Source organism: Dama dama, chromosome 18, assembly GCF_033118175.1.
Source record: "Dama dama isolate Ldn47 chromosome 18, ASM3311817v1, whole genome shotgun sequence".
In the NCBI taxonomy this organism is placed as follows: Eukaryota; Metazoa; Chordata; class Mammalia; order Artiodactyla; family Cervidae; genus Dama; species Dama dama.
Window position 1 is genome coordinate 92,085,129 of NC_083698.1, and position 26,113 is coordinate 92,111,241.

Consider the following 26,113-nt stretch of genomic DNA (forward strand, 5'->3'; position numbering starts at 1 on the left):
TATTTGTTTTCTATTAGTGTTGTATTTATATTGTGGTTGTTTTCTGAGCTGGCCAACAATATTGTGAGGCTCTTCATTTCATAATTAAAAGGATTTTAGTGATTTTGCTTTTTGGTAAGTGTGTTTCATAGATCCTCCTATAACCACAAAATGATGAGACATGCTGGAATTACACCTGACCTAGTGCATTATTTCTGTAGAAATGAAATCTATAATACTGATATCAACATACCCTTAGCATTTTCCTGAAGCTATGGACCCCATCAGAGATGGTTTCTGCCTCTCAGGAATACAATGCAAAACATAAGCCTCATTTTTCAAGAGAAGACCCTTATAATGAGGGTTATAATGTTCTTAACTGTGGAGTCCACCCAGAGAAGAGCAATGTCTATCAAGCGATCGCCCCTCTGTGATTCCTTGCCTCACATCTCCTTAGTCTTGTCCCATCACTACCCTGTGACCTGTCCTCATTCATGCTTTATCCTCCTTGCCATCCATCCCATTTTAATGGATAATAGGAAGAGGGTTTTAAAAAAATAAACAACACTAAAGTAAGAAACTCTGCAAGACTGACCCGAAAGTCACAGTGAAGAGGTAAATCCTTGTTCTCCATTAATATCCAAAGTCAGAGACTGTCAACAGAAGATTAAAATGAAAAGCGAACACTAAACAACAAGAACCAACCTAGACATGAGCTGTGCAGAATTTCTCCCAGAGTCTACAGTCCCCTCTGGCCCTCAGCTCCCATGCCCCGGTAACTGCCCCAAAGACGGTGCCCCAGAGGTCACCACGGCAGTCCCCTCTGGCCCTCAGCTCCCATCCCCCAGGAGATGCCCCAAAGACGGTGCCCCAGAGGTCACCACGGCAGTCCCCTCTGGCCCTCAGCTCCCATGCCCTGGTAACTGCCCCAAAGACGGTGCCCCAGAGGTCACCACTGCAGTCCCCTCTGGCCCTCAGCTTCCATCCCCCAGTAACTGCCCCAAAGACAGTGCCCCAGAGGTCACCACTGCAGTCTCCTCTGGCCCTCAACTCCCACCCCCCAGGAACTGCCCTAAAGACAGTGCCCCAGAGGTCACCACTGCAGTCTCTGGGCCTGACCTCTGGGCCTTTGTGTACCCAGTCTTCAGTCACTCGACTGCAACATTACAATATCCTAGGGTTTCATAACTAAGCCATTTTTAACCCGGAAAACTTAAAGATTCAACTGAATGGACAAAGATTCACACCAGCCTCTCTCAAAAGATGGAGGATGGCAGAAAAGCCTAAGTACAGAAGGACACTCAAGTATCCAGATTACTCTCTCTCTCACACAAGGGCAGCCAAATTTGAATAGAAATACATGCAAGAGAAATCCCTTTTTACCTGATAAAATGAAGTACATTAAAGAGATCTGAAAATCCAAAAGATAATGTAGACCTAAATTGTAGCTTTTAAAAATTTTTTATCTATTTTACGCAATAGTTCCACAATTGAGCCAATGATTCCATTCCTTCTGGCAAAATTCAAGTTAACATTTCAGCATGACAAAATAATAGCTATTTTTTTCTAGGGTTTTTCCCCCCAACAAGTTACCTCAAACAACATATAATTATCAATCTCCTAGACGATGGAAACTAATGATGATGATACCTAGTGCTATCCTAATTTAATATTCATATAAATTCACATGCAACGTTTCAGTTCCTCTCCACACCCTCAGGAAACATGTTTTGAAAGCCACTTATAGATGAGGACTCTGAGGGTCAAAGAGGTTGCAGGGTGCTTCCAAGGACAAAGAACCAGTAAGTAGAAGTGAATCTATATTCACCTGTCTTTGATACCATTATATTTACCTTGAGGTCTTTTGGTGGAGGGATCCCAAAACTTCAATGCATTCTGGAATCATCCAAGCTCATCTCCCTACATTCTTGAGGTCTGGGGTTATTCTTAAATATCTCAGGCAATGACCAAAAGACAAGCATTTGTAGGTAGATGAAAATTAGCAACTGGAACAAATTAGCAACTTAGCTGTCCCTTCTTCCGATAGAACAAACCAGGTAAGTTCTAGTAAAAATTTATTTTGTTAGGTATAGCAAATAATTTTTAAACTATTGCATGCCTGCTTTGTACCATGATATCAACAAAGCTAGAGAAACTTTTATTGTCTGTTTGATTAAGTTTCATAAAACCTAAGGAACGGTTTCCAAGTATTCATTATATTTCAGTCACCTCTGCAATATCTACAAGGCCACCCCAACACAAATCAGTTCTAGGAACCTAAGTAAACAAATCCTCATCCACTAAGTTAGAACCTACTTGATGAGACAATAATAATGACTCGGTAAACAATGCCACCACTCCTTTCCCTAAGTACATAAAACCAATTTTTAAACCTCTAGATTTCTGTTTCCTTGTCTGAAAACAAAACCAAAAAAACACACTTCTGTGCTAGAAGAATATTAAAGTTCCAAGAAGCAGTAAACTTTTATGTGCCTATAAAATATTCCATTTCATTAACATAGTATCCAGGTTGTTGTATTAATATTGGTTTTAATCGTCAGCCCAGGCTTAAAACATTAGCAATCTCATTCTGTTGCCTGGCAAGGCTGAAAACCCAGAACTTCATCAGAATCACTGTTTCCATTTGGCGATGTGTAAAGTAATATTCATTCAGAAGCTATCTTTTGCATAATTACTCTTAAATAGCTAGGGTATAATTGACAGTTCTGTAAATGTAGTTACTTTATGTAACTTGTGCCTCTAGTTAAGACTAAAATACTTACCCTTTTGTCTTTCTGGCATTATTCTTTTGGGAATGGAGTTCAGGGTCAAATCCAAATGATATATAATATAATTTTTTAATGTACCCAACAGAGAAATGGCAGTCTCTGTCTTTAATTACATGCTATTGAATTTTAACAAATAGTTCTAGGAATGTCTGCCAAAATTTCTACAATCTAGAGCAAGTACATCATGAGAGACTAGACAGCTTACAATTTATTATGTATTATTTTTCTGGAACTATAGAAACATTCACTGTAGTTCTAGTAACACTTTTGTCTTAATGATAGATAAACAGAAACACATATCTTCACAGTACATGGACTGCCTACCCAAGGATCTTAACCCTCAACCTTGAACTACTCTTCCCTCACACTTCTATTTACACTCTCCACCTCACATCATTTATAGTCAGTCTAGGTAAGGTAGAGATGACATTATGATTAAGTTCTAGAAACAATATTAAGAAGAACTAGCAGGCAAGGAGGAGGGATGAGACAGCAGAGGTAAACTGTGCCTGATTTAGCCACTCTGTGTATCACAGGACCTACTCTGCATGATAACTGGGCACAGAGCAGGTGGTCAGCATCCCCTAGACAGGGGATGAACCATACTGAAGCTGTAGAGGGAAAACTATCATGGAGATTAAACGCAGGAATGGCTGGCTTAAGGGTAGCTGACTGAGTGGTGTATTTCTGACATTGATTTAATTGCGTGAGTTAATTCTGTGGCAGAGTCTAGGGAAGCCCCTGAGTTGAAGTTCAAATAGCTCTAAGATAGGAGCAACATCTTTGGCCCTAAACTAGAGAAAGGAAATTAACAGTAGATACATATTTGTATGACTATAATCTAACTTTGCAGGAAGTTCATACTCCAAATTTCCATATGGTCACAATCCAAACGGCAGGCAAAATGGGCAGGACTGCCATGGACACAGAGTTCCAAGGGTTCTGTGAGAGATCTACTGGAAGCAATTTTGCAAAGTGGGCCACTGCAAAGGAAGATAGTGAAGGCAAGAGTGCCCAAGTGGAAGTGGGAGTTACCAGATCATTCTTGAACCCTCCACCCGCTTCTCTCATGGTCAACTAGGTCTCAGCATCATCACCTTGGCTAATCTAGCCTGTCCTTTTGATTTCCGGCTATTTCTCCTCCCCCCACTGCCCCCCACCACAGTATTTCCAAGTCCTTCATCTTTTCCATCCGTCCCATCAGGGGATAAGGCCCAATCCACAGATCCTGTACTATTTCCTTATTGATAGCATCTCCATCAGTTTAGTCTGTGCACTAAAGCCATACTCACTGTATCCAATATCCAATCATGTTTTATCACTATTACTTTACTGTAGAATATGATCCGTGATTATGTAAGACTTCTGGTGCTTAGCTTATAAAAGAAGTCAAGTACAAATGCTGCTAAGGGAAACAAGGCTGAGAACCTGTTACTTGACTCTACTGGTTCTAAACAAGAACTGTCATGCCCACTTCCACCAAAATTCTTCTTAAAGTCTCGGGGAGTGGAATTGAGTAATAGATGTTGAGGCCAGAAAGCCTAATGGAGTCTCACAGTCGCTCACGGGTCACACAGAAGGAGAGGTGGTCAATGAGGAGATAGAGGCCTGGCTGCACTGGCTGGGCAACATTAGCGCAAGTTACTTGATGTCTCTGAGCCCAAAGAACAAAATCAGTAACTAGTTAGGTGGTGAAGGAAGAAAACACCTTTCCCTGGAGGTCTGTCCTAGAGTTAAATGATTTTTAAATCATTTTCTGTACTTCCCAGCTTATAATAATCCCTCAATAGATGGTGAAAGGAGAGAGTCGCTTAGTTGCGTCCAACTCTTTGTGACCCCATGGACTGTAGCCTGCCAGGCTCCTCCGTCCATGGAATTCTCCATGCAAGAATACTAGAGTGGGTTGCCATTCCCTTTTCCAGAGGATATTCCCAACCCAGGGATCAAACACAGGACTCCTGCATTGCAGACAGATTCTTTACCGTCCAAGCCACCAGGGAAGCCCAAATAGGTGGTAGCTGTTTTAATATGATGCTGATTCTAATGATACTATATTTCTTGGCCAATAGCCTTGGAACTGCAAGGATGACCAGAGTGCAAAGTACTCATGAACATTTTTACCAAAAGCCAAGTTTGGGGATAACTCATGAAGTTGGGATTCTATTTAGGGCAGGTTTTGTGGATAAAATGGATTACCCCAGCCTCAAGTCACAGAAAAGTAATCAATGAGAACATCACCTAGGCAATCTGATTTAATTTACTTTAAAAGTTTGCCCAAATAGTGGCATCTGCACTGTTTAATTTTATGTAAGTAAGATAGGGGCACCCGAGAGGAGCTACCCCACGCCCGAGGTCAGGGGCGGCAGCCGAGAGGAGCAACCCCACCTCCAAGGAGCGGCTGCTGTGCGAGCGCGGAGAGGAGCTACTCCACGTTCAAGGTCAGGAGGGGCGGCCGTGACAAGATACCCCTCGTCCAAGTTAAGGAGCAGCGGCTGCGCTTTGCTGGAGCAGCCGTGAAGAGATACCCAACGTCCAAGGTAAGAGAAACCCAAGTAAGACGGTAGGTGCTGCGAGAGGGCATCAGAGGGCAGACACACTAAAACCATAATCACAGAAAACAAGCCAATCTGATCACAGGACCACAGTCGTGTCTAACTCAATGAAACTAAGCTATGCCGTGTGGGGCCATCCAAGATGGACAGGTCATGGTGGAGAGCTCTGACAGAACGTGGTCCACTGAAGAAGGGAACAGCAAACCACTTCAGAATTCTTGCCTTGAGAACCCCATGAACAGCAGGAAAAGGCAAATTGATAGGATACTGAAAGAGGAACTCCCCAGGTCGGTAGGTGCCCAATATGCTACTGGAGATCAGTGAAGAAATAACTCCAGAAAGAATGAAGGGATAGAGCCAAAGCAAAAACAATATCCAGTTGTGGATGTAACTGGTGATAGAAGCAAGGTCTGAGGCTGTAAAGAGCAATATTGCATAGGAACCTGGAATGTTAGGTCCATGAATCAAGGCAAATTGGAAGTGGTCCAACAGGAGATGGCATGAGTGAATGTTGACATTCTAGGAATCAGCGAACTAAAATGGACTGGAATGGGTGAATTTAACTCAGATGACCATTATATCTACTACTGTGGGCAGGAATCCCTTAGAAGAAATGGAGTAGCGATCATGGTCAACAAGAGTTCAAAATGCAGCACTTGGACGCAATCTCAAAAGCAACAGAATCATCTCTGTTCATTTCCAAGGCAAACCATTCAATATCACAGTAATCCAAGTCTATGCCCCAACCAGTAACGCTGAAGAAGCTGAACGGTTCTATGAAGACCTACAAGACCTTTTAGAACTAACACCCAAAAAAGATGTCCTTCTCATTATACGGGACTGGAATGCAAAAGTATGAAGTCAAGAAACACCTGGAGTAACAGGCAAATTTGGCCTTGGAGTACAGAATGAAGCAGGGCAAAGGCTAATAGAGTTTTGCCAAGAGAACACGCTGGTCATAGAAAACACCCTCTTCCAACAACACAAGAAAAGACTCTACACATAGACATCACCAGATGGTCAACACCGAAATCAGATTGATTATATTCTTTGCAGCCGAAGATGTAGAAGCTCTATTCAATCAGCAAAAACAAGACCGGGAGCTGACTGTGGCTCAAATCATGAGCTCCTTACTGCCAAATTCAGACTTAAATTGAAGAAAGTAGGGAAAACCACTAGACCATTCAGGTATGACCTAAAACAAATCCCTTCTGACTATACAGTAGATGTGAGAAATAGATTTAAGGGACTAGATCTGATAGAGCCTGATGAACTATGGACGGAAGTTCGTGACATTGTACAGGAGACAGGGATCAAGACCATCCCCCTGGAAAAGAAATGCAAAAAGGCAAAATAGTTGTCTGAGGAGGCCTTACAAATAGCTGTGAAAAGAAGAGAAGTGAAAAGCACAGGAGAGAAGGAAAGATATTCCCATTTGAATGCAGAGTTCCAAAGAATAGCAAGGAGAGATAAGAAAACCTTCCTCAGTGGTAAATGCAAAGAAATAGAGGAAAACAATAGAATGGGAAAGACTAGAGATCTCTTCCAGAAAATTAGAGATACCAAGGGAACATTTCATGCAAAGATGGGTTCGATAAAGGACAGAAATGGTATGACTAGAAGATATTAAGAAGAGGTGGCAAGAATACACATAAGAACTGTACAAAAAAGATCTTCATGACCCAGATAATCACAATGGTGTGATCACTCACCTAGAGCCAGACATCCTGGAATGTGAAGTGAGGTGGGTCTTAGAAAGCAACACTTCAAACAAAGCTAGTGGATGTGATGGAATTCCAGCTGAGCTATTTCAAATTCTGAAAGATGATGCAGTGAAAGTGCTGCACTCAATATGGCAGCAAATTTGGAAAACTCAGCAGTGACCACAGGACTGGCAAAGGTCAGTTTTCATTCTAATCCCAAAGAAAGGCAATCCCAAAGAATGCTCAAACTACCACACAATTGCACTCATCTCACACGCTAGTAAAGTAATGCTCAAAATTCTCCAAGCCAGGCTTCAGCAATATGTGAACCATGAACTTCCAGATGTTCAAGCTGGTTTTAGAAAAGACAGGGGAACCAGAGATCAAATTGTCAACATCCGCTGGATCATCGAAAAAGCAAGAGAAAAACATCTATTTCTGTTTTATTGACTACGCCAAAGCCTTCGACTGTGTGGATCACAATAAACTGTGGAAAATTCTGAAAGAGATGGGAATACCAGACCACCTGACCTGCCTCTTGAGAAACTGTATGCAGGTCAGGAAGCAACAGTTAGAACTGGACATGGAACAACAGACTGGTTCCAAACAGGAAAAGGAGTATGTCAAAGCTGTATATTGTCACCCTGCTTATTTAACTTATATGCAGAGTACATCATGAGAAACGCTGGGCTGGAGGAAGCCCAAGCTGGAATCAAGATTGCCGGGAGAAATATCAATAACCTCAGATATGCAGATGACACCACCCTTATGGCAGAAAGTGAAGAGGAACTAAAAAGCCTCTTGATGAAAGTGAAAGAGGAGAGTGAAAAAGTTGGCTTAAAGCTCAACATTCAGCAAACTAAGATCATGGCATCTGGTCTCATCACTTCATGGGAAATAGACGGGGAGACAGTGGAAACAGTGTCAGACTTTATGTTTTGGGGCTCCAAAATCACTGCAGATGGTGACTGCAGCCATGAAATTAAAAGACGCTTACTCCTTGGAAGGAAAGTTATGACCAACCTAGATAGCATATTAAAAAGCAGAGACATTACTTTGCCAACAAAGGTGCGTCTGGTCAAGGCTATGGTTTTTCCAGTGGTCATGTATGGATGTGAGAGTTGGACTGTGAAGAAAGCTGAGTGCCAAAGAATTGATGCTTTTGAACTATGGTGTTGGAGAAGACTCTTGAGAGTCCCTTGGACTGCAAGGAGATCCAACCAGTCCATCCTAAAGGAGATCAGTCTTGGGTGTTCATTGGAAGGACTGATGTTGAAGCTGAAACTCCAATACTTTGGCCACCTCATGCGAAGAGCTGACTCACTGGAAAAGACCCTGATTCTGGGAGGGACTGGGAGCAGAAGGAGAAGGGGACGACAGAGGATGAGATGGCTGGATGGCATCACCGACTCGATGGGCATGAGTTTGAGTAAACTCCAGGAGTTCGTGATGGACAGGGAGGCCTGGCGTGCTGCAATTCATGGGGTCGCAAAGAGTCGGACACGACTGAGCGACTGAACTGAAGTGAACGGAAGTAAGATAGCCTGTTGTATTAATATTAGTAGCTGGCATGGCTGGAGCAGAAGGACCCAGGTCTGAATCTCTGCGAACCTGCAGGATAAGGTGTAGCTTGGCATGAGGTGCCCATTAAGTCATCTGGAAGACGCATATCTAGGGTACCTGGGCCAGTCTGGAGATTGAAGCCTTTTACCTGTTGAAAGCTCCTTTATTTGTTTACTCAGCAAAGATCTGTCAAACACCTACCATGTGCCAGGCATTGCTAGCAGAGATCTGGTGTGAAACTACAAGTTGTGAGGGGGCAGTGCTGTGGCCACACTATCCTCCCTGGATTCTTGTGTGAAGGCGAATGAGACTACAGAGAAGGAGTGTTGAACTTAAGAGGACACAAAGACTACACGATTTTTCTGATCATGGCACGCAGATCTTACTGCTTCCAAAGTCTTTCCAAAAGGGCACAGAAAACTTGAGGTCATGAAGGGAGGGAAAATGTTGTTCCTTATTCCTCCAGCTCTGGGTCTTGGCACACACTTGTAGGTTAAAGATCCTTGGTGGTAATTCAATATTTATGAAATCCAATTACTCTACTTGATTTAATGAGAAAAGAAGAAAACTTCTATGGGGAACCTGATCCTTGGGGGCATTCTATGTGCCCGATTCTTCATATGAGGATGTACGACTCTTGGGTTAATGGGCATGGCTCTGCATCCTGCTGGGAAAGATTGAAGGCAGGAGGAGAAGGGGACAACAGAGGATGAGATGGTTGGATGGCATCACCGACTTGATGGACATGAGTTTGAGCAAGCTTCAGGATTTGGTCATGGACAGGGAAGCCTGGTGTGCTGCAGTCCATGGGGTTGCAAAGAGTTGGGACACAACTGAGCAACTGAACTGAACTGTGTCCTGTGGCGGGAGGGCCCTGATGAAACTGAGCTACTGTGGGCATAGCTTTCTCAAAGACTGCTAGAATAGAGATTCTGAAAAGTATAGTCAGAACACAGAGCCCTCCAGAGGAACTATAGACTCCCTGGGTCTCTTTCTCCTCTGTCCACTCTTTTACAACACAGTATACAGGCAGGCAATTCCAGGAGGGTTGCAGGTCCTCAGAAGCCGTCAAATTAGGAACACTATCAATGAAATTCTATGGCTTCTTGACCTCTATGTTTTACAGTGCAAATCAAAAAGAACTCAAAAAATCTAAGTAGTAGCATTATGCAGGGCGCAGAAAATCTCAGATGGTGGGCTGGGATAAGTTAATGAGTGTTTCTTGAAAAAGAGACTTTATGGTTCAAGTATAATGCTGAAACATGGCATGCAGTATTCTCATCTTGGAAGCTCGGAATGTACATAAACTCAGAGAAGGACTACAGTAAAGAAATCTGTTCTACTTAGTTAAGCTTAACATTCTTCAAAATTATTTGGCCAAGGAACCCATCCCACTTCCTGACTAACACGTTAATTTTAAAAGTTATCTAGCACCTACTATGTGCCAGGCACTATTATGGTGATCAAAAAGTAGAAACAGTTCTGGTCTTTATGAAACTTACATATTTAACATTTATTTCCCAAAGACTGCCATTGAAGGTAACTGGTTTATTGGGTCTTTATCTGAGCATTTACCTGATGAATCTCTTCAACCCACAAAACTCTTCTCTAAATCCCTTGATCTTTAGACCTTGAAGGGACAAAAGTAGTGGCTATCTCCTCACAAAACAGTTCCACTCTGGAAGAAAGCCTAGCAAAGGCTACATGAATTCACCGTGGCAATCAAAAGCTCTGTAGCAGATGCCAACAGGTATTGGCGCTGTTTGTATTTGTCACTGTATCTACGTACAGTGCCTGTCTCACCAGAGGAGATTAACAAATGTGTGTTTGAATGAATGGTGAATGTCGAGGATCCCCTCAAACCCTGCCCCCACCCAATTCTGAAAAACACCACCAAGGTTAAACTCCTATCTCAGTCTCCATGGTCAGGTTAGATTTAAATCCCTTCATTTCACGTTGTCCTTACCATGCCAATCTGCTTTACATGCCAAGTTAAGATATGGGAACTTTTTATTTGATTTTGTTATGAGATAATATTATCTGCAAATGTTTCATGACCAAATACAGCCTTCTTAATGAAGTTAATGTGTTGAGATGTAATCCCTTACAGTGGCACAGCTGGCTCATGGTCTGGACATAAAACTGAGAAGAGCATTTTCCAATACGAGCCCTGCAATTTCCTTTAAAAGAATTAATATTCATGCATTTTAATTTTTCAGTCAGGAAAATAGGGAAATGAGCACTGGCTGGTTTGCCTAAATGGAGTGCATTTGAAATTTATAAATAAACACAGTATCAAGAAGCAAAACAATCACTAATGATGAAATTGGATGCAAAGAAAATTCAAGAGATTTAGCTCATTTTCAATCACATACACAGGAAATACACAGGAAACACAGAATGCCTTCCTGGCTGCAACATTCTTATCAATAGCAAGAAAAAATCCCAGAGAAAGGAAAGAGGGTATTAATTGTTTTTCAAAGCAAACAGCCTACTGAGCCTCCCCAGACAGAACAAACAGAATCTTTAAAAGCAGAATTAATTTTCCCTAGATTTCACCACACTTCATTTCTCTACCTTGTCTTTACACATTCAAGTGGCATATCATTTGAAAAACTGTCATGGTAAACAGAATCTATTTTACTGTACAGCCTCTCACAAGGTAAAGGAGATGTGAAGAGCTGAGAAAGTATGCAGCCCATATTGTTGGCATCTTAGCACTTATGATCATTACAAGCACTCACAGAAAGGCAATACTGGACTTTAAAGCTGGAACTGCACATTATCTCTTTCTCAGAGCCCTGGGGCTATCGCTGCAAAGCACAGTGGTCCGTGCTAAGCTCTGAATAGAGAAAAGGAAGAGATCATTAAATTATAATTTCCATGCACAATTGCTACAAGTATTTCCTAACCAACAGGATTAATATGAAAGCAAGATCCCAGAATAAAGCCGCTCAGCAGAGAGGATGGCAGTTTAGTGTCTTGTAAATTTGATTTCTCTGAAAGCCCTGACACATCATAATAGTGCAATCCTATTTACTGTAGCGAGCAGGACGGATAATGCTACTTAATACCTGGTACACTTGGTGTCATGAGCTCACAGCTTTGTACTCCACGTTCTCATCGTACCTTAAGGTTAATACTTCTTGACAGCCTACATGGTAAATAGAGCCCCAAATTAAGTGCTGAGCCCATGATTTGCAAATCTTTCCTCTAAAGTTAGGCACAGAAAAATTGGCTCCAGTTAAAGGGATCATTTTAACAGGATGCACTTTTAACAGCTCACCCCGGAAAAAAAAAAATGTAACTCTCACATCCCTAAAGCCAGATTAAAAAAGCATTTCAAGGTTACCCGTGGCACATTTCCCATTAGAAAACTCAGAGGTTAACAGAAAAGCCAATGTGTTTGGAGGACTTGTTGAATAATGAATTAAGGATAAGACCCCCACTGTATCGATTTTCTTGCCCCTACAGGACAAAATAGGGAGGAAAAAAAAAAAAAAAGTCCACCCTCCTTGCTACTTTTACAAAGTCTGCAATAATAAACTTCCTTTAGGGAGCCCAGTAAAAGCGCAGAAGGGTTCAGTCTCCGAACCTAAGTTATAAATAACTGTTTCAATTATATTAACAAAAGATATAGTGATACTGAGCCTTATTAATTTCTCTACCTAACCGCTAATATCTAAGTACATTTATTTGAACTATCAATACTTGTTAATGATTTAAAAAAAAAAATTCATCGAGTAACAAAAGGTATATGCTAAAAACCACTTCACTGAAATCTCTGTCATTTGTAACAGCAATACAATTTAAAGTGACATTGGTTTTTATGCCTTCAACGTACAAACTCTTGGACAAGAGAGCTTTATCTGTTTCTTGCAACTCTTGGTAACTAGAGAAGCTGCCCTGGTTTCAAGATGAATGAGGAGGCCAGCACAAAATTTCCAAGTGTCAAAGGACTAATCTCTCTCTAGATTGACAAGTGCAAACTAGAATAAACTACTAAGGAATATCTCCCACCAAGTAATGCTTTTAACTATTGAGTTAAACTTGCTATATCTCAGTGCCTGGCCAAAACACACACACAATTCAGTGTATATGAGCTACCCATATGACCTAGGATCATGGACAACTGTTTAGAAAGTACCTAAGAGGGAGAATATCAAAGGGCTTTTTTATCTCTTAAATTGAGTCTAGTAGTTATCTCCCTACACCCCCCTCAAGAAAGAATCTTCATGTTTTAGGATCACAGATGCCAGTGGTCTGACTGAAATTCCATCCTGTATTAATCCCTTGAAATGGCTAACCCAGCTCCACTCAATGAAATCTTTTTACAATGACAGACTTCATCTGAAAGTACAAAAGCACCAATAATTTCTTTCCATAAGGAGCACACAGGGCTGGCAATAATCTGTTCTGTTGTCATTTCTCTTTATCATCATTCATGGCATTTCCCACCTCCCCCAAGCTTTGCAGAGAGGAACACAGAAATGAAGGTACCAATTGACAAAGAAGAAGTCAAGCAATCAAAACAGCCAATTAATCATACACATGAGCCCAACGCTGTGATGCAATAGAAGATACGCCACCCACTGTAAGTGAAAGGCTTTGAAAACTTGCTCATTTGATGTAAGCATGACCTTAGAATTTAATTAGCAACTCTCTCCACAGGTGACGAACTAGTAAAGTACTTTTCTTCTTAATGACAATTTATTTTCCACCATTCTCTTTGCATCACTCTCTTTTGCTCAGCTTGTACAATTCCCTCTCCTTCTTAATTGTATGGGGCTGATGGCAGTGTGTATGCAAATAGTTGCTGAAATCCAGAGGAACCTGCAAACTGGAAACAATACAAACCGCACTACCCTGTTGATCTGAACACTGTAATGATATCCAACTAAGCTCTCTGATCTCCCTCGGCTACTCAAGCCACTAGGGCTTTTATAGCTCTCTTCATGCTGTGCCAAACCCCACCATTCTTAGGAACGCCAAGAGCAAAGTGGATAACATAGAGCAACTCAATTCAAGTTTATAATTGAGAAGTTAGACATACAAGACACACTCATCATCAAAGAATGCACAGCTCTAGATATCCTGGGAGAGGGAGGGAGGGATCCTTCATCCCAGAAGATCCTGGAGGAAACTGGACTCTGTCCTTTTATACCATGGACTTAGTCCTGCCTCTCCATTCCTTTCCAGAGGGCTAACAGACTATGGGAAAATATACCTTCTTCTGAAGAATACCCAGGCAAGGGATGTTTCAGGAGCAGGCAAATTTAGATTTTCATGAAATAACCATCAAACAGCTGATAAAACAGAAAATTTGTTTTCATCCTAGAGATGGAATGAGATTATCCCAAGGCAATATTGTGAACCTATGAATGAATAGGAGGCCCCGAAGACATTTCTAAACTCCTTGAATTACTATGAATTCCTTCCTTCAAAGTACAAGCAGCACAACTAGACATTAAAGTAATTCTTGGGGGTGTCATGCCACAGTTGCTAAGTAATATGACCTTGCTGCTGCCCTTTTGGTCAAATTTTCCCAGGAAGTGCCAAATCCTGGGAGGGGTGGGCAGGGGGGCGCGGGGAGAAGGTGGGGTGGAATTAAGCATTTTGAATGCTAAACACTTCCAGGTTATATGGTAACACTGATCAAGTTTTAACAACAGGACCTAAAACACTGTATTAGAAGCCAGAAGGAGTTAAGTTACAACTTCTCAAGTGCAGAACTGAGAAACATTAAAGATGGTACTGGACAATGGCGAACAGCTCAGGTGTTGGAACTGGTTCAAATTCAGGTCACATTTTGACTGTATGCATGCGTATGTGCTCTGTCGCTTCAGTCCTGTCTGACCCTTTCTGACCTCATGCATGGACTGAGCAGCCCATCAGGCTCCTCTGTCCAGGGGATTCTCCAGGCAAGAATATTGGAGTGGGCAGCCATTCTCCAGGGGATCGTCCCAATCTAGGGACTGAACCTGTGTCTCCTGCGGCTGCGTCATCACTGCAGATGGGTGTTTTCCTCGCTGAGCCACCTGGGAAGCCCTCTGTCTGTATATTCTCGGGCAAATTACTTGAACCTGTAGGGTCTTCACCTAAACAACAGGGTTGACAGCATCCTAGGGTTGTTTATGAGAATAAAATGATACAATCCATGCAAAGTGCCCCACACAACATAAATACTCAAAAGATCTTATTGTTAGCTATGAGGATGATGAAGACGCTACACATATCCAGATATTCAAAGTTAAACTTGATATTTTCAAAGGATAGATTTAGATTATTAATTTAACTAATGAAAAAGAAACTAAATATTTTGCAAATACTTACAAACTGTACATGAATGGCTTGGATCTAACCTTATGGCATAAACTTAGCAACTGCAAGATTCACTCACTGCATGTGAGTTGTGGAAAATACAGAAATAAGAGAATGATTTTATCCTTAAGGTGCTCACCAGATAAACACAGATAACTAATGACGATCAGCATAAACATGGCACGTTAAGAGAAACACATAAAGCATTATGGAGAATTACCTGAGGGAGTTGCAAGGGAAAGTGGCTCAGTCGTGTCTGACTCTTTGCAACCCCAGAGACTACAGCCCGTCAGCCTCTGCTGTCCATGCGGTTCTCCAGGCAAGAAGACTGGAGTGGGTTCCCGCTATTCCCTTCTCCAGGGGATCTTCCCAACCCAGGGATCAAACCCAGGTCTCCTGCTTGGCAGGTGGACTCTTTACTGTCTGAGCCACCAGAGAGGCCCCACAGGGATTGGCGAAGGTGCAGGCAAAGGCATTTAAGAACATTTTCCTCAAAAGCTGCTCCATGATTCCTTTCATCAATCACTGATCAGGAATTAATACTCTCAATCTTCTTACATCAACCACTGGGAATTGATACTCAAGCTTTTTTTCAGTTAGGGCATACCTACATGAGGTAAGAAAGAGCTTAACAAATATAAGCTGCTGCTGCTGCTAAGTCGCTCCAGTCCTGTCCAACTCTGTGTGACCCCATAGATGACAGCCCAGCAGGCTCCTCTGTCCCTGGGATTCTCCAGGCAAGAACACTGGAGTGGCTGCCATTTCCTTCCCCAGTGCATGAAAGTGAAAAGTGAAAGTGAAGTCGCTCAGTCGTGTCCAACACCTAGCAACCCCATGGACTGCAGCCTACCATGCTCCTCCGTCCATGGGATTTGCCAGGCAAGAGTACTGGAGTGGGTTGCCATTGCCTTCTCCAAAATATAAGCTGTTACCCCTTAAAGAATATGTATTTCCGGGATTTCTCCGGTGGTCCAGTGGCTAGGGCTCTGCACTCCCAATGCAGGGGGCCCAGGGTTCAATCCCTGGTCAGGGCGGTGGATCCCACATGCTGCAGTGAAGATCAAAGATCCAGCATGCCACAGCTAAGGCCCGGTGCAGCCAAAGAAAGAAATATTTTTTATAAAAAGAATATTTTCCATTGTGTGCAAGATACTGAAAATCATAAAATTACATCTGTGGTATTTAACCTCAGTGTCTTCTGTCCATTTCTGTAATATTGTATTTTTGTTTATTACTGCCATTCCTAAAAGAACCTAAGTTGAATTTCTTCCAGTTGGATTTCACCTTGGAGTATGTGAGAGACATTTAGGTGTGCAAAGATGAGGCACTTTCTAAACTTAATGCAGAAGATTGTAAGGAGGATTTTTCTTGTGATGATAGTGAAAATAGTACAATGTCTAACCATTTCTGTTAGAAATTCTGCACACCGTGTGTTAAAAGATGCAAAATGTGGAATCCAGCAGTGGCTAATGTAAGGAAAAATGGTTGTGGTATTATACAAGTTGCAGAATCATTTAACTGACTATGAAGCCCAGGTTCCTGTTTAGAAATGTAAGTTTAAAAGTGGATACAAGTACTTATCTTTCTCTCTTTTAACTAGATGAACTGGTGAAAGCATCAGCTGAATACTAGGTGGTCTATTAATGAAGAGGGGACATGGAATCTTGTACAGTCATTCCCAGGATGACTTCTAAGACCACCACACCATCTGCCTATCAGCTACATTAGCAGCCACAGTAATTGTATAATTATCACTTTTTAAAAATTTATTTTTTATTGAAGGATAATTGCTTTACAGAATTTTGCTGTTTTCTGTCAAATCTCAACATGAATCAGCCACAGGTACACATATGTCCCCTCCCTTCTGAACCTCCCTCCCAGCTCCCTCCCCATCCCACCCTCTAGGTTTATACAGAGCCCCTGTTCGAGTTTCCTGAGCCACACAGCAAATTCCCGCTGGCTAGCTATTTTACATGTGGTCATGTAAGTTTCCATGTTACTCTCTCCACACATCTCACCCTCTCCTCCCCTCTCCCCGTGTCCATAAGTCTATTCTCTATGTCTGTTTCTCCATTACAGCCCTGTAAGTAAGTTCTTCAGTATCACTTTTCTAGATTCCGCATACATGTGTTAGAATATGGTATTTATCTTTCTCTTTCTGACTCACTTCACCTTGTATAAAGGGTTCTAGGTTCATCCACCTCAACAGAACTGACTCAAATGTGTTCCTTTTTATGGCTGAGTAATATTCCATTGTGTATATATACCACAACTTCTTTATCCATTCATCTGTCAATGGACATCTAGGCTGCTTCCATGTTCTAGCTATTGTAAATAGTGCTGCAATGAACAATAGGATACATGTGTCTCTTTCAATTTGGTTTCCTCAGAGTATATGCCTATGAGTGGGATTGCTGGGTCATATGGTGGTTTTAAAATCCTAGTTTTTTTAAGGACTCTCCATACCACCTTCCATAGTGGCTGTATCAATTTACATTCCCACCAACAGTGCAAGAGTGTTTCCTTTTCTCCCTCTCCAGCATTTATTGTTTGCAGACTTTTTGATGAGGGCCATTCTGACCGGTGTGAGGTTATACCTCATTGTAGTTTTGATTTGCATTACTTTAATAATGAGCAATGTTGAGCATCTTTTCATGTGTTTGTTAACCATCTGTACATTATCACTTTTTGATGACTCATAATCTTATTACTCAGCTATTCATTTTCCTTGACTTGATGCAAATTTCATGATGCAACTACAGCATGATATCCCTAAGAGTTATTTTAATATCTCATTCTGCTTCTTTTAAAGTGAGAAATTTATGGTCATTTGAGAATATGAACCCAAGTCTACTGAGCATTTTAAACACAAGCAGTTCTGTAATACAGCTTGGGATGTCTCTAGATTCTACTTTAATACACTCCTTATCAATTATCTATCCACTCCTTATCCATTCAATTGTGTGAATGGAGCTTTCTCCCGCCCTGGTATTCCTATCAGCTGGTTCCCCAGACATCTGAGATAATTTCTTCCTTTCTCCAACTCATGAGGAGTAATAAGTGTAATTTAACTGTACACCAATTTCACCCTTCTTAGAACCAACATGCAAAGGTATCAACTCTTCACTGACAAAGCCATTTTAAAGTTTTTCAAATACTTGTTTCATTGCAAATCTTGCCAGCTTTATCAAAGCTGACATAGATGTGAGATAAACTTTTTAAGAATGTGAGAGGTATTACATGTGGTGGAGGCTTAGTTGCTAAGTTGTGGTCTGACTCTGCGACCTCATGGACTGTAGACGGCCAGTCTCCTCTGATCCATGGGATTCTCCAGGCAAGAATACTGGAGTGGATTCCCACACCCTTCTCCAAGGGATCTTTCCAACCCAGGGATCAAACACATTTCTCTTATGTCTCCTGCACTGACAGCAGGGTTCTTTACCACTAGCGCCATCTTTAATTGGCCAAGAGTAAATCCATCCTCTCAGTGCCTCAAACCAATCACTGAATATCTCTAGGAAATTCGTCATTTATGAGAAATGGGTGAATATTTATAAGTGCCTTTTCTTGTATGTAACAGTGATCAATGAGAACGTCAAAATATACCTAGCACAGTAATACTTGAAGGCACAGAAAAATATCATTGGGTGGGGGAAAAGCAGGTTCCTGGTTAATCACCTCAAAACCTTTCACTCGTTCATTTGATTCAGATAATATTTACTCATTACATCAGAAACAGTGCTCGGGATAGAAGTAAAAGAAGAGCTACCACTGATTGAACGGTTACTCTGTCCTGGGCAGTCTTACAGCTAATTTATGAGAATTATCTCTTTTTACAAATTAGTGAGGTAGGTACTACTAAATCCTCAGTTTAGAGCTGAGGAAACCTAAAGTTTACGTATGATACTCCGAGATAGGCAGCAGGTAATGCCAGTTCAGGGACTTGAATCTAAGCCCCCAGGTGTCAGAACCTGTGCACTAAATCAGTCCTCTGCAAACCATACCTCAAGGGTCATTTGTCTCTGGCAAAAATGTGTTCATTGCGATGGTTCCTATTTTGATTAATAAAGATATATTTCAGCCTAGTTATAATGATTTAAAATTTCACAGTCCAAAACTGCAGTTACCTTTGCATCAACCTAATAAGTCCCTCTTGCTTCAGTTCTTACTGAAGACAGCAACTCACAAGCCATCTAGCCTTTCCAAACATGTCAAGCACAACCCTGCTTCAGGGCTTGGTCCTGGCCTGCTTCCCACACCCAGATAGCTCTTAGAAAGGTCCTTCCACCCAGCCCCACACCTACATTCCTAGGCCCTGGGACTCCTCTTTCCACTTCACTGTTTGCATGTTATTATAATCTGCCATTCAACATGTTGACAGGGTTTTAATGAATTTAAGCTCCACAAGGGCAGCAGGTTAGCTCACTTTCTTCATTAGCTTATCTCTGGCACTACTAGGGCCTGACATATACACACATCTGCTGAATCACTGAGAAAATGGTCCCTACATTCAAGAAGTACTAAGTTAAGTGACATAGAGAGAGGTGAAGACAACATACAAATATTTATACTGAATGGAGTTTGACAGTCTATTTCTTAGTTTACCTACTTTTTGTTTACTAAACATGCTATTTCAAATCAAATTTGGAGGTCTCAATCAGAGGAAAGAGAAAACCAGCTTTGCAACCTCATGGTCTAGGTATGAAATTATCCTAGACAATAAAGTATTTCCTTGAACAGGGGCACTGACTGGGTTCCCAAATTTCCAATCTTAAGCCCACTGCCTCCTCCTGTTGCAGTCTCAATTTCCTCGAGGCTGTTGAAATCTATAGTCATAGAAACCAGAGGTACTTCCTCCACTCTCCACCCTAACTCTTCTCCTGAGTCCTACTGTTCAGCTTCTGTCCACCAGTTTTGAAAAAGACATTCATTTCTTGGCCACAAGTGCAATGAAACTGAGCTTTCACAAAGACAGTTTATCCTTCAAAACATTTCCGCTTCTAAGAATGTGCTCAAGTTTAGTCAGTGTTTGGGAGAGCCCAGAATAGCACTCTACTGCTTGACCTGGAGACAATGCAGCTTCTAAACATATAGGGGAAAATATCTGGGGGGAGTTCCTGAGTAGTAAAATGTTATCAACGAACCAGTAACACAACAATACGCAAAACTAGCAAAGTAGAAATGACATTATCTTCCAGAATGATCGCCCTGGTTGGCTTCTTTACTTCCTGGCCACTTTTTAACTAGGAAAAGTGGTTACAGGTCTAATGTATTGATTTTTAAATACACCCATGGGAACACTGCAGATGTGGTTAAGAGAAGAGAATCACTGACAAGAAACAGTCATACCCTCTCCTCCAGTCTAGCCAGCTGCTCTTTGTAGAATGCATCCTGCTTCTTTATCACCCGATCTTTCTCTTCCAGCTGCTTAGCCTAAAAAAAGAAATGAAAAATACACTATATTAAGAAAAAGCAGTAACAGCAAAGCAAAAGTTAAGTATAAATTGCATTAGAAATACGTATACAAAGATGAAGATTTTTTGCAGGCTAGTAGGTCTCTGCTATAGAAAAAACATTTATAAGATGATGACTGATGTATTTAAATGTAAAGAATGGGCCTGCATTGTATTTTTTTAAACTGTAACAGCTGTGTCCTACATTGTCCAAATGTTTCTGATAATGTCAGACTACAGCACAGACAGTTTTATTTAACTTCTCTTTTGAAGAGTAATTTCAAGGATTAATATTTTGCTTAATAAAACTTTGATTTTTATCCCAGGCAAAAGACACAGAGTTATTAACCTTTCTTGAGCAATAAAAAAATGCCTATATAACATTTTGTACATAAACCTTCCGTACGAGAACCCTACATAAACCTTCCGTACGAGAACCCTTAAAATACCCAGTGAAACCAGCATATAAATAAATGTATCGGTCTACTTCCTTTTTAATGGCATAGTTGTCTTTGGCAAAAGGGCAAAAACCATTCTAATTCTTTATTTGAATAATTTTAAGTAATTAAAAGTAAAATAATAAAAGTAATTTTATAACTCTTAGTTATCCTACTAATTTATCTTTTTAATGAAATTAAAACTCAAGCAATAAAATCTTTATCCTTGAAAAAAATAATGCTTTCTTATGGATGTTTCTGAAGCTAAATTAAAAATGCATTTCTTTGAAATCTTGTCATTTGGGACAAAGCGGATGGACTGAGAGGGTATTATGGTAAGTAAAACGGCAGATAAAGAAGGGCAAATACTGTATGATTTCACTATACGTGAAATTTAAAACTCAAAACAAATGAACAAATATAGCCAAACAGAAGCAGAGTCATAGATATAGGGAAGAAACAGGTGGCTGTCAGAGAGGAGGCACCTGGGGGAGGAGAAAAACAAGTGAGGGTAAATAAGAGATACAAACTTTCAGTTACAAAATGAATGATTCACAAATGTGAAATGTACTACAGTTGGGGGATGTAGTCTGTAAGTCTATAACTATGTAATATCTCTGCATGGTGACAGATGGCAACCAGACTTATCATGATGACCATTTTCCAATATACAGAAATATCAGATCACAATGGTGTATATCAAGAACTAACATAGTGCTGCAGGTCAATTATACTTCAAAAACAAACAAATGAAAACACTCAGAGAAAAAGAGATCAAATTTGTAGCTACCAGAGGTGAGGGGGAGAGAGGGGGGTAAATAGATGAGAGTGGTCAAAAGATAAAAATTTCCAGTTATAAGATAAATTAACGTTAGGAATGTAATGCCCAACATGATAAGATCATTAATACTATTCTACCTTATAAAGATCATAAGAGAGTAAATCCTATGAGTTCCCACCACAAGAGAAAACATCTTTTTCTACTTCTTCAATGCTGTGTCTATATGAAGATGATGGGTATTTACTAAACTTATTGCGGTCATCACTGCAGGAGGTGTGTAAGTCAAACCACTGTTATGCTGTACACCTCACACACGCTGCTGTAGGTCAATCATATCTCAATAAAACTGGGGGAGGGACAATGAAAACTGCATTTTTTAAACTGCTGTTTCTATTTTTATTATATTTAAATAACCTTTATTTCTGAGAACAAACCTCCCTACATTACCCACATTAGAAAAGTTTTTAACATATTTTTTGGTCAATGAATGTTGAACACAAGCCTGACTAGAAATTTTAAGAAATAAGCAAAATAAATATTTTGGCATTCCCATTCTTTTGCCATGCAAGGCGATCAAGGTTCTCCTGGCTCAACCTGTGTAAGGGAGACTGTCACTACATGCTTAACTCAGGTGAGTTCATTTGCACATTTGTTGTAGGTAATTGTTTTGCTACTTACTTTGATTTCAATATCCTGTGGCATGTAAAAAACAGAGAAACAGTTATTTACCAGGAGAAACACTTTTTCCCCTAACGTCAACCAAGAAATCAGATGGACAGTATTTACCTAAAATGCAAGCCAAAGGAGACAATGGGGAAAAAAATAAGAGGACTTGCTTAACTTTGCACATATTTGAATATTATTGTACTATTAAATTCTGTTTGAATAGAAGATTTCAATGAAAAAGTTCATGCTTCTTGAAAGTATAAGAATAATTTAAAAACCAAATAATGAGATTAAATAAAAAATACACACATATGCAAGCACATAATCTATGGCTCCTTGACATAACAGTAAAAACCTTACTAGTCTAACAGGAGTATAAGAGGAATAGTAATAATGTAATGGAGTAGCAGCAATGGAGAAAGAATTTTTTGATAAAATTATATGTGAAGAAAATATGCAAGGCTATGTGATCTAAAGAGGAAAGATCTGTCTAAATTCAACACATACCCCCCAAATATAAAGGAAATGCAGAAGGATGGATTTATGAGAACCTCCATAAAATAAAAAACATTAAACAAAATGAACAAGCAAATGAAAAGAATACTAACCCCTAACAGTGAAATTAGTATTGCTCACATAAAAAGCACTTAAAAAATAAGCTCTCCATCCCCAAAGAGTCAAGAGAAAAACATCCAAGTGACACAGACTAGCAATCTGCACAAAAATGTACATAACACATTTTTTAAAAACCCACAAGAAATCAAAAATGAAAATTAAAATAAAATTCCATAATTCATCTATCAGATTTAAAAATATAAAATAAAAATAATACTGCCCAAGATACATGAAAAACATTCTCTTCAAGACACTGTTCGTCTGAATATAAATTGGCATAAGCATTTTAAAAATCAGTTTGACAAAATGTAAATAAGTTTGAAAACCCTACATATGCACTGAGAGCTAAACACTCTACTTTTAGGACTTAAGTAATTATGGCAATATGCAAAGATATTCACGATAAGATTAATTAGAATTGCAAAGAAACAGAAACAAAAACCGATCTAACGGTTAAATTAAAATATACTCAAAATATACTAAGTAAAAAAAAGAAAAAGACTATAAACAGAAAGGGGAGTATGATCTCTTTTTTTGCAGGGAAGAAGAAATAAAAGAACAGAAGGATATTCAACAAAATGTCAACAGAGGTTATAGCAGGGTGATAAGCTTATGAGGGGTTTCTAATTATTTTTTTTCCTTACATTTTCCGTATTAAAAATAAACACACTTCGTAGTCAAAAGACAAAGGAGGGAATTTTCTGAGGTGAGGAAACAATTCTCCTTCTTGATTATGGTAGTTAGACAAGTGCATGCATTTGTCAAAACTCAAACAACACTGTATCGCAAAACAGTGAATTTAACAATATAAAATTTTTAAGTTAATCCAAATAAAGCATATTAAAATTTATGAAAATAATTTTTTAAATATATATATATCTTTACTAATGTTAATTTGCTTATCAGTTAGTTAATTTCACTTCTAGGCATTTAATTTTAAGAAATACTAAGAAAAGCACACAAAAATTTATATCTAAGAAAACACTGCCAACATTATTTAAAGCAACAAAAAACTGGGAACAACAGAGGTGTGTGTATATAAGATATGGTCCAACAACAGGCTCTTTATTATAAAGACTTGAGTCTGGCCATAATGATCAAACATTGAGAGCCATTAAAAAATACTGCTTTAATAGAATAATTGATTTCTTTAACTCAAAATATTAAGGGGAGGGGAATGGTCACAAATTACCAGGTACACTAAATTCCTAATTTTGGTTAAGAAATGGGGGTGGGGGGGGCAGAAGGGAAGGACAGGAAAAACTGAGCACCTAGTTATGTAGACACAGAAAAAGTGTAATATATGCTGAGACGTTAACAGTGGATATGATACGCACAGCGGGGTAGTTTTCTTAGACTATTCTCTATTTTCCAAAATCTCTGTAACAAAGTTATATTTCTTTAATCAAAAATCTTTAAACATTATTATCACATACATTTATCTGTGATTATCAAATAGAAATCTAACATGGTACAAAAGACAAAAGAGTGAGTAATTAAGTGGCTAATACTAACAAACAAATTTAACAACTTGAGCAGTTATTTACAGCATGGAAAATTATTTTACCTAGTAAATGCTAAATGTATAAGGACTTGATTATCTCCCCATTCAATGCATGACATTACCAACCATGGTTCTTAAACCATTTACACTAAATAATGTTGCTTTTGTTCACATAGTGCTGCACACTGAGATTTCTTTTTTAAGAAAAAAAATGTAATAGATATTCTATTATGGCTATTTAGAAAACATTAAGAATTCAGTATCACAACTATACAGCTTCGGCCTAAAAGAGACCACACTAACCACCAAATTTAATTTTGAAAGGTTGATTACCACCTAAATAAAAGATATGCAGAAACACCCACATCGTAAGATGTAATCCTTGGAATTTTGTTAAGGAAACACATCAAAAGCTGAGATAGGCACACTAAAGACGAACCACCTCCGAAGGCCTGAAAACACCCAACCACAGGCTGACATCCTAGGTCTTTCCTTTAGACTGTCAACAGAATCAATAGCCTGAGATCTGCTGGGGAGAAGAACAGAGCCAGAAACACGGCCACACCACCTCAATGGCACACTGCTTTGAAACAGTTAATGTGAGGCTGGGAGAGAAAGTCACACAGCACGAACCTGGAAACTTAAATAAGCCTGGGATACACTGACTAAACTAATAGCTGCCGAGGATGAAGAGTCACACGCGACTTAAGAAAAAGCGGTAAACCAACTGCAGGGAATGAAACTTCCACGTAGAACTGTCTGACAGATATGGAATCATTGTAAATGAACAAATGACAATGAAGAGGGTTACAACGTTATTCACTGTTACAGGAGGATCGTTTCTTAGGGGAAAAGATGGATATAAAAAATTTCCCCCACTGTCTCTGGTTCGCTATTCCTTCTCAAGAAGTAACGTGTGTTGATTAGTCTTCAGATTCTGTTAGATTCTGGACAATGTGATTGGGCTTGAAAACATGACAGAAAGCACCTAAATGGATCATTATGGAAAACTGGAGTGTGCCATGTACAAGAGAAAGAAAATAAGGAAATCGAATTTTAAGAAACCCAACACATAAACATTTTGATGTTTGCACTCGGTGCTGGTAGCCAGATTCAAAATGAAGTACACAACACGTACGTACTTCCTTAAAGACTTTCCTCATTTCAGAAGAGACCTGAAGCTGTTAACAACAAACAATACAGTAAGTTAAGAGAAGTGAATACTGGGATTCCGTCTGTGACATAAAGATAGTTTCCATGTACCTTTCCATGTATGCTCCTAGAGAAATCTTCACAGTGACAGGTTCTGGGCATGGCACCTCGGCCCTCTTAGGCCTGGCTGCTCCGGGAGGCTGAGATAAGGAATGGGGCACAGAGCACTGGCAATGCAGTGACATCATAATCACTCAGCTCCGAGCAAGTACTGTTGCTTCACACATCACATACGAGGCGTGTGAGGGGAGAGCTGGTGCTATGGGAAAACATATAGTTTAAATGACAAAGTTCTTTAAAGGCCAGGGTTCAATTTCAATACCTCAAGGTAGAAAACAAAGCAGGTATCAGCTCAATTTTCCATGGGAGGAGGTTATGAAGACAGAAATTACTAAAACTGAGAAAACGCAACAATTCTAAATCAATCTAAACAGGAAATCCCTATAACTACATTTCTTATCATTTTAAATCTTGTAAGAAATCTGATGCTTTTGAACTGTGGTTTTGGAGAAGACTCTTGAGAGTCCCTTGGACTGCA

General features: G+C 39.9%; 1 protein-coding gene across 1 annotated transcript in view; it reads right to left on the reverse strand.

Moving 5' to 3' along the window:
* CHCHD3 (coiled-coil-helix-coiled-coil-helix domain containing 3) overlaps positions 1-26,113 on the reverse strand; it is a 286,824-nt gene that overhangs the window by 87,150 nt on the left and 173,561 nt on the right. The window contains exon 5 of the mRNA XM_061165830.1: positions 20,257-20,340. Coding sequence (XP_061021813.1) covers positions 20,257-20,340 — 84 coding nt within the window. The remainder of the gene's footprint in view (positions 1-20,256; positions 20,341-26,113) is intronic.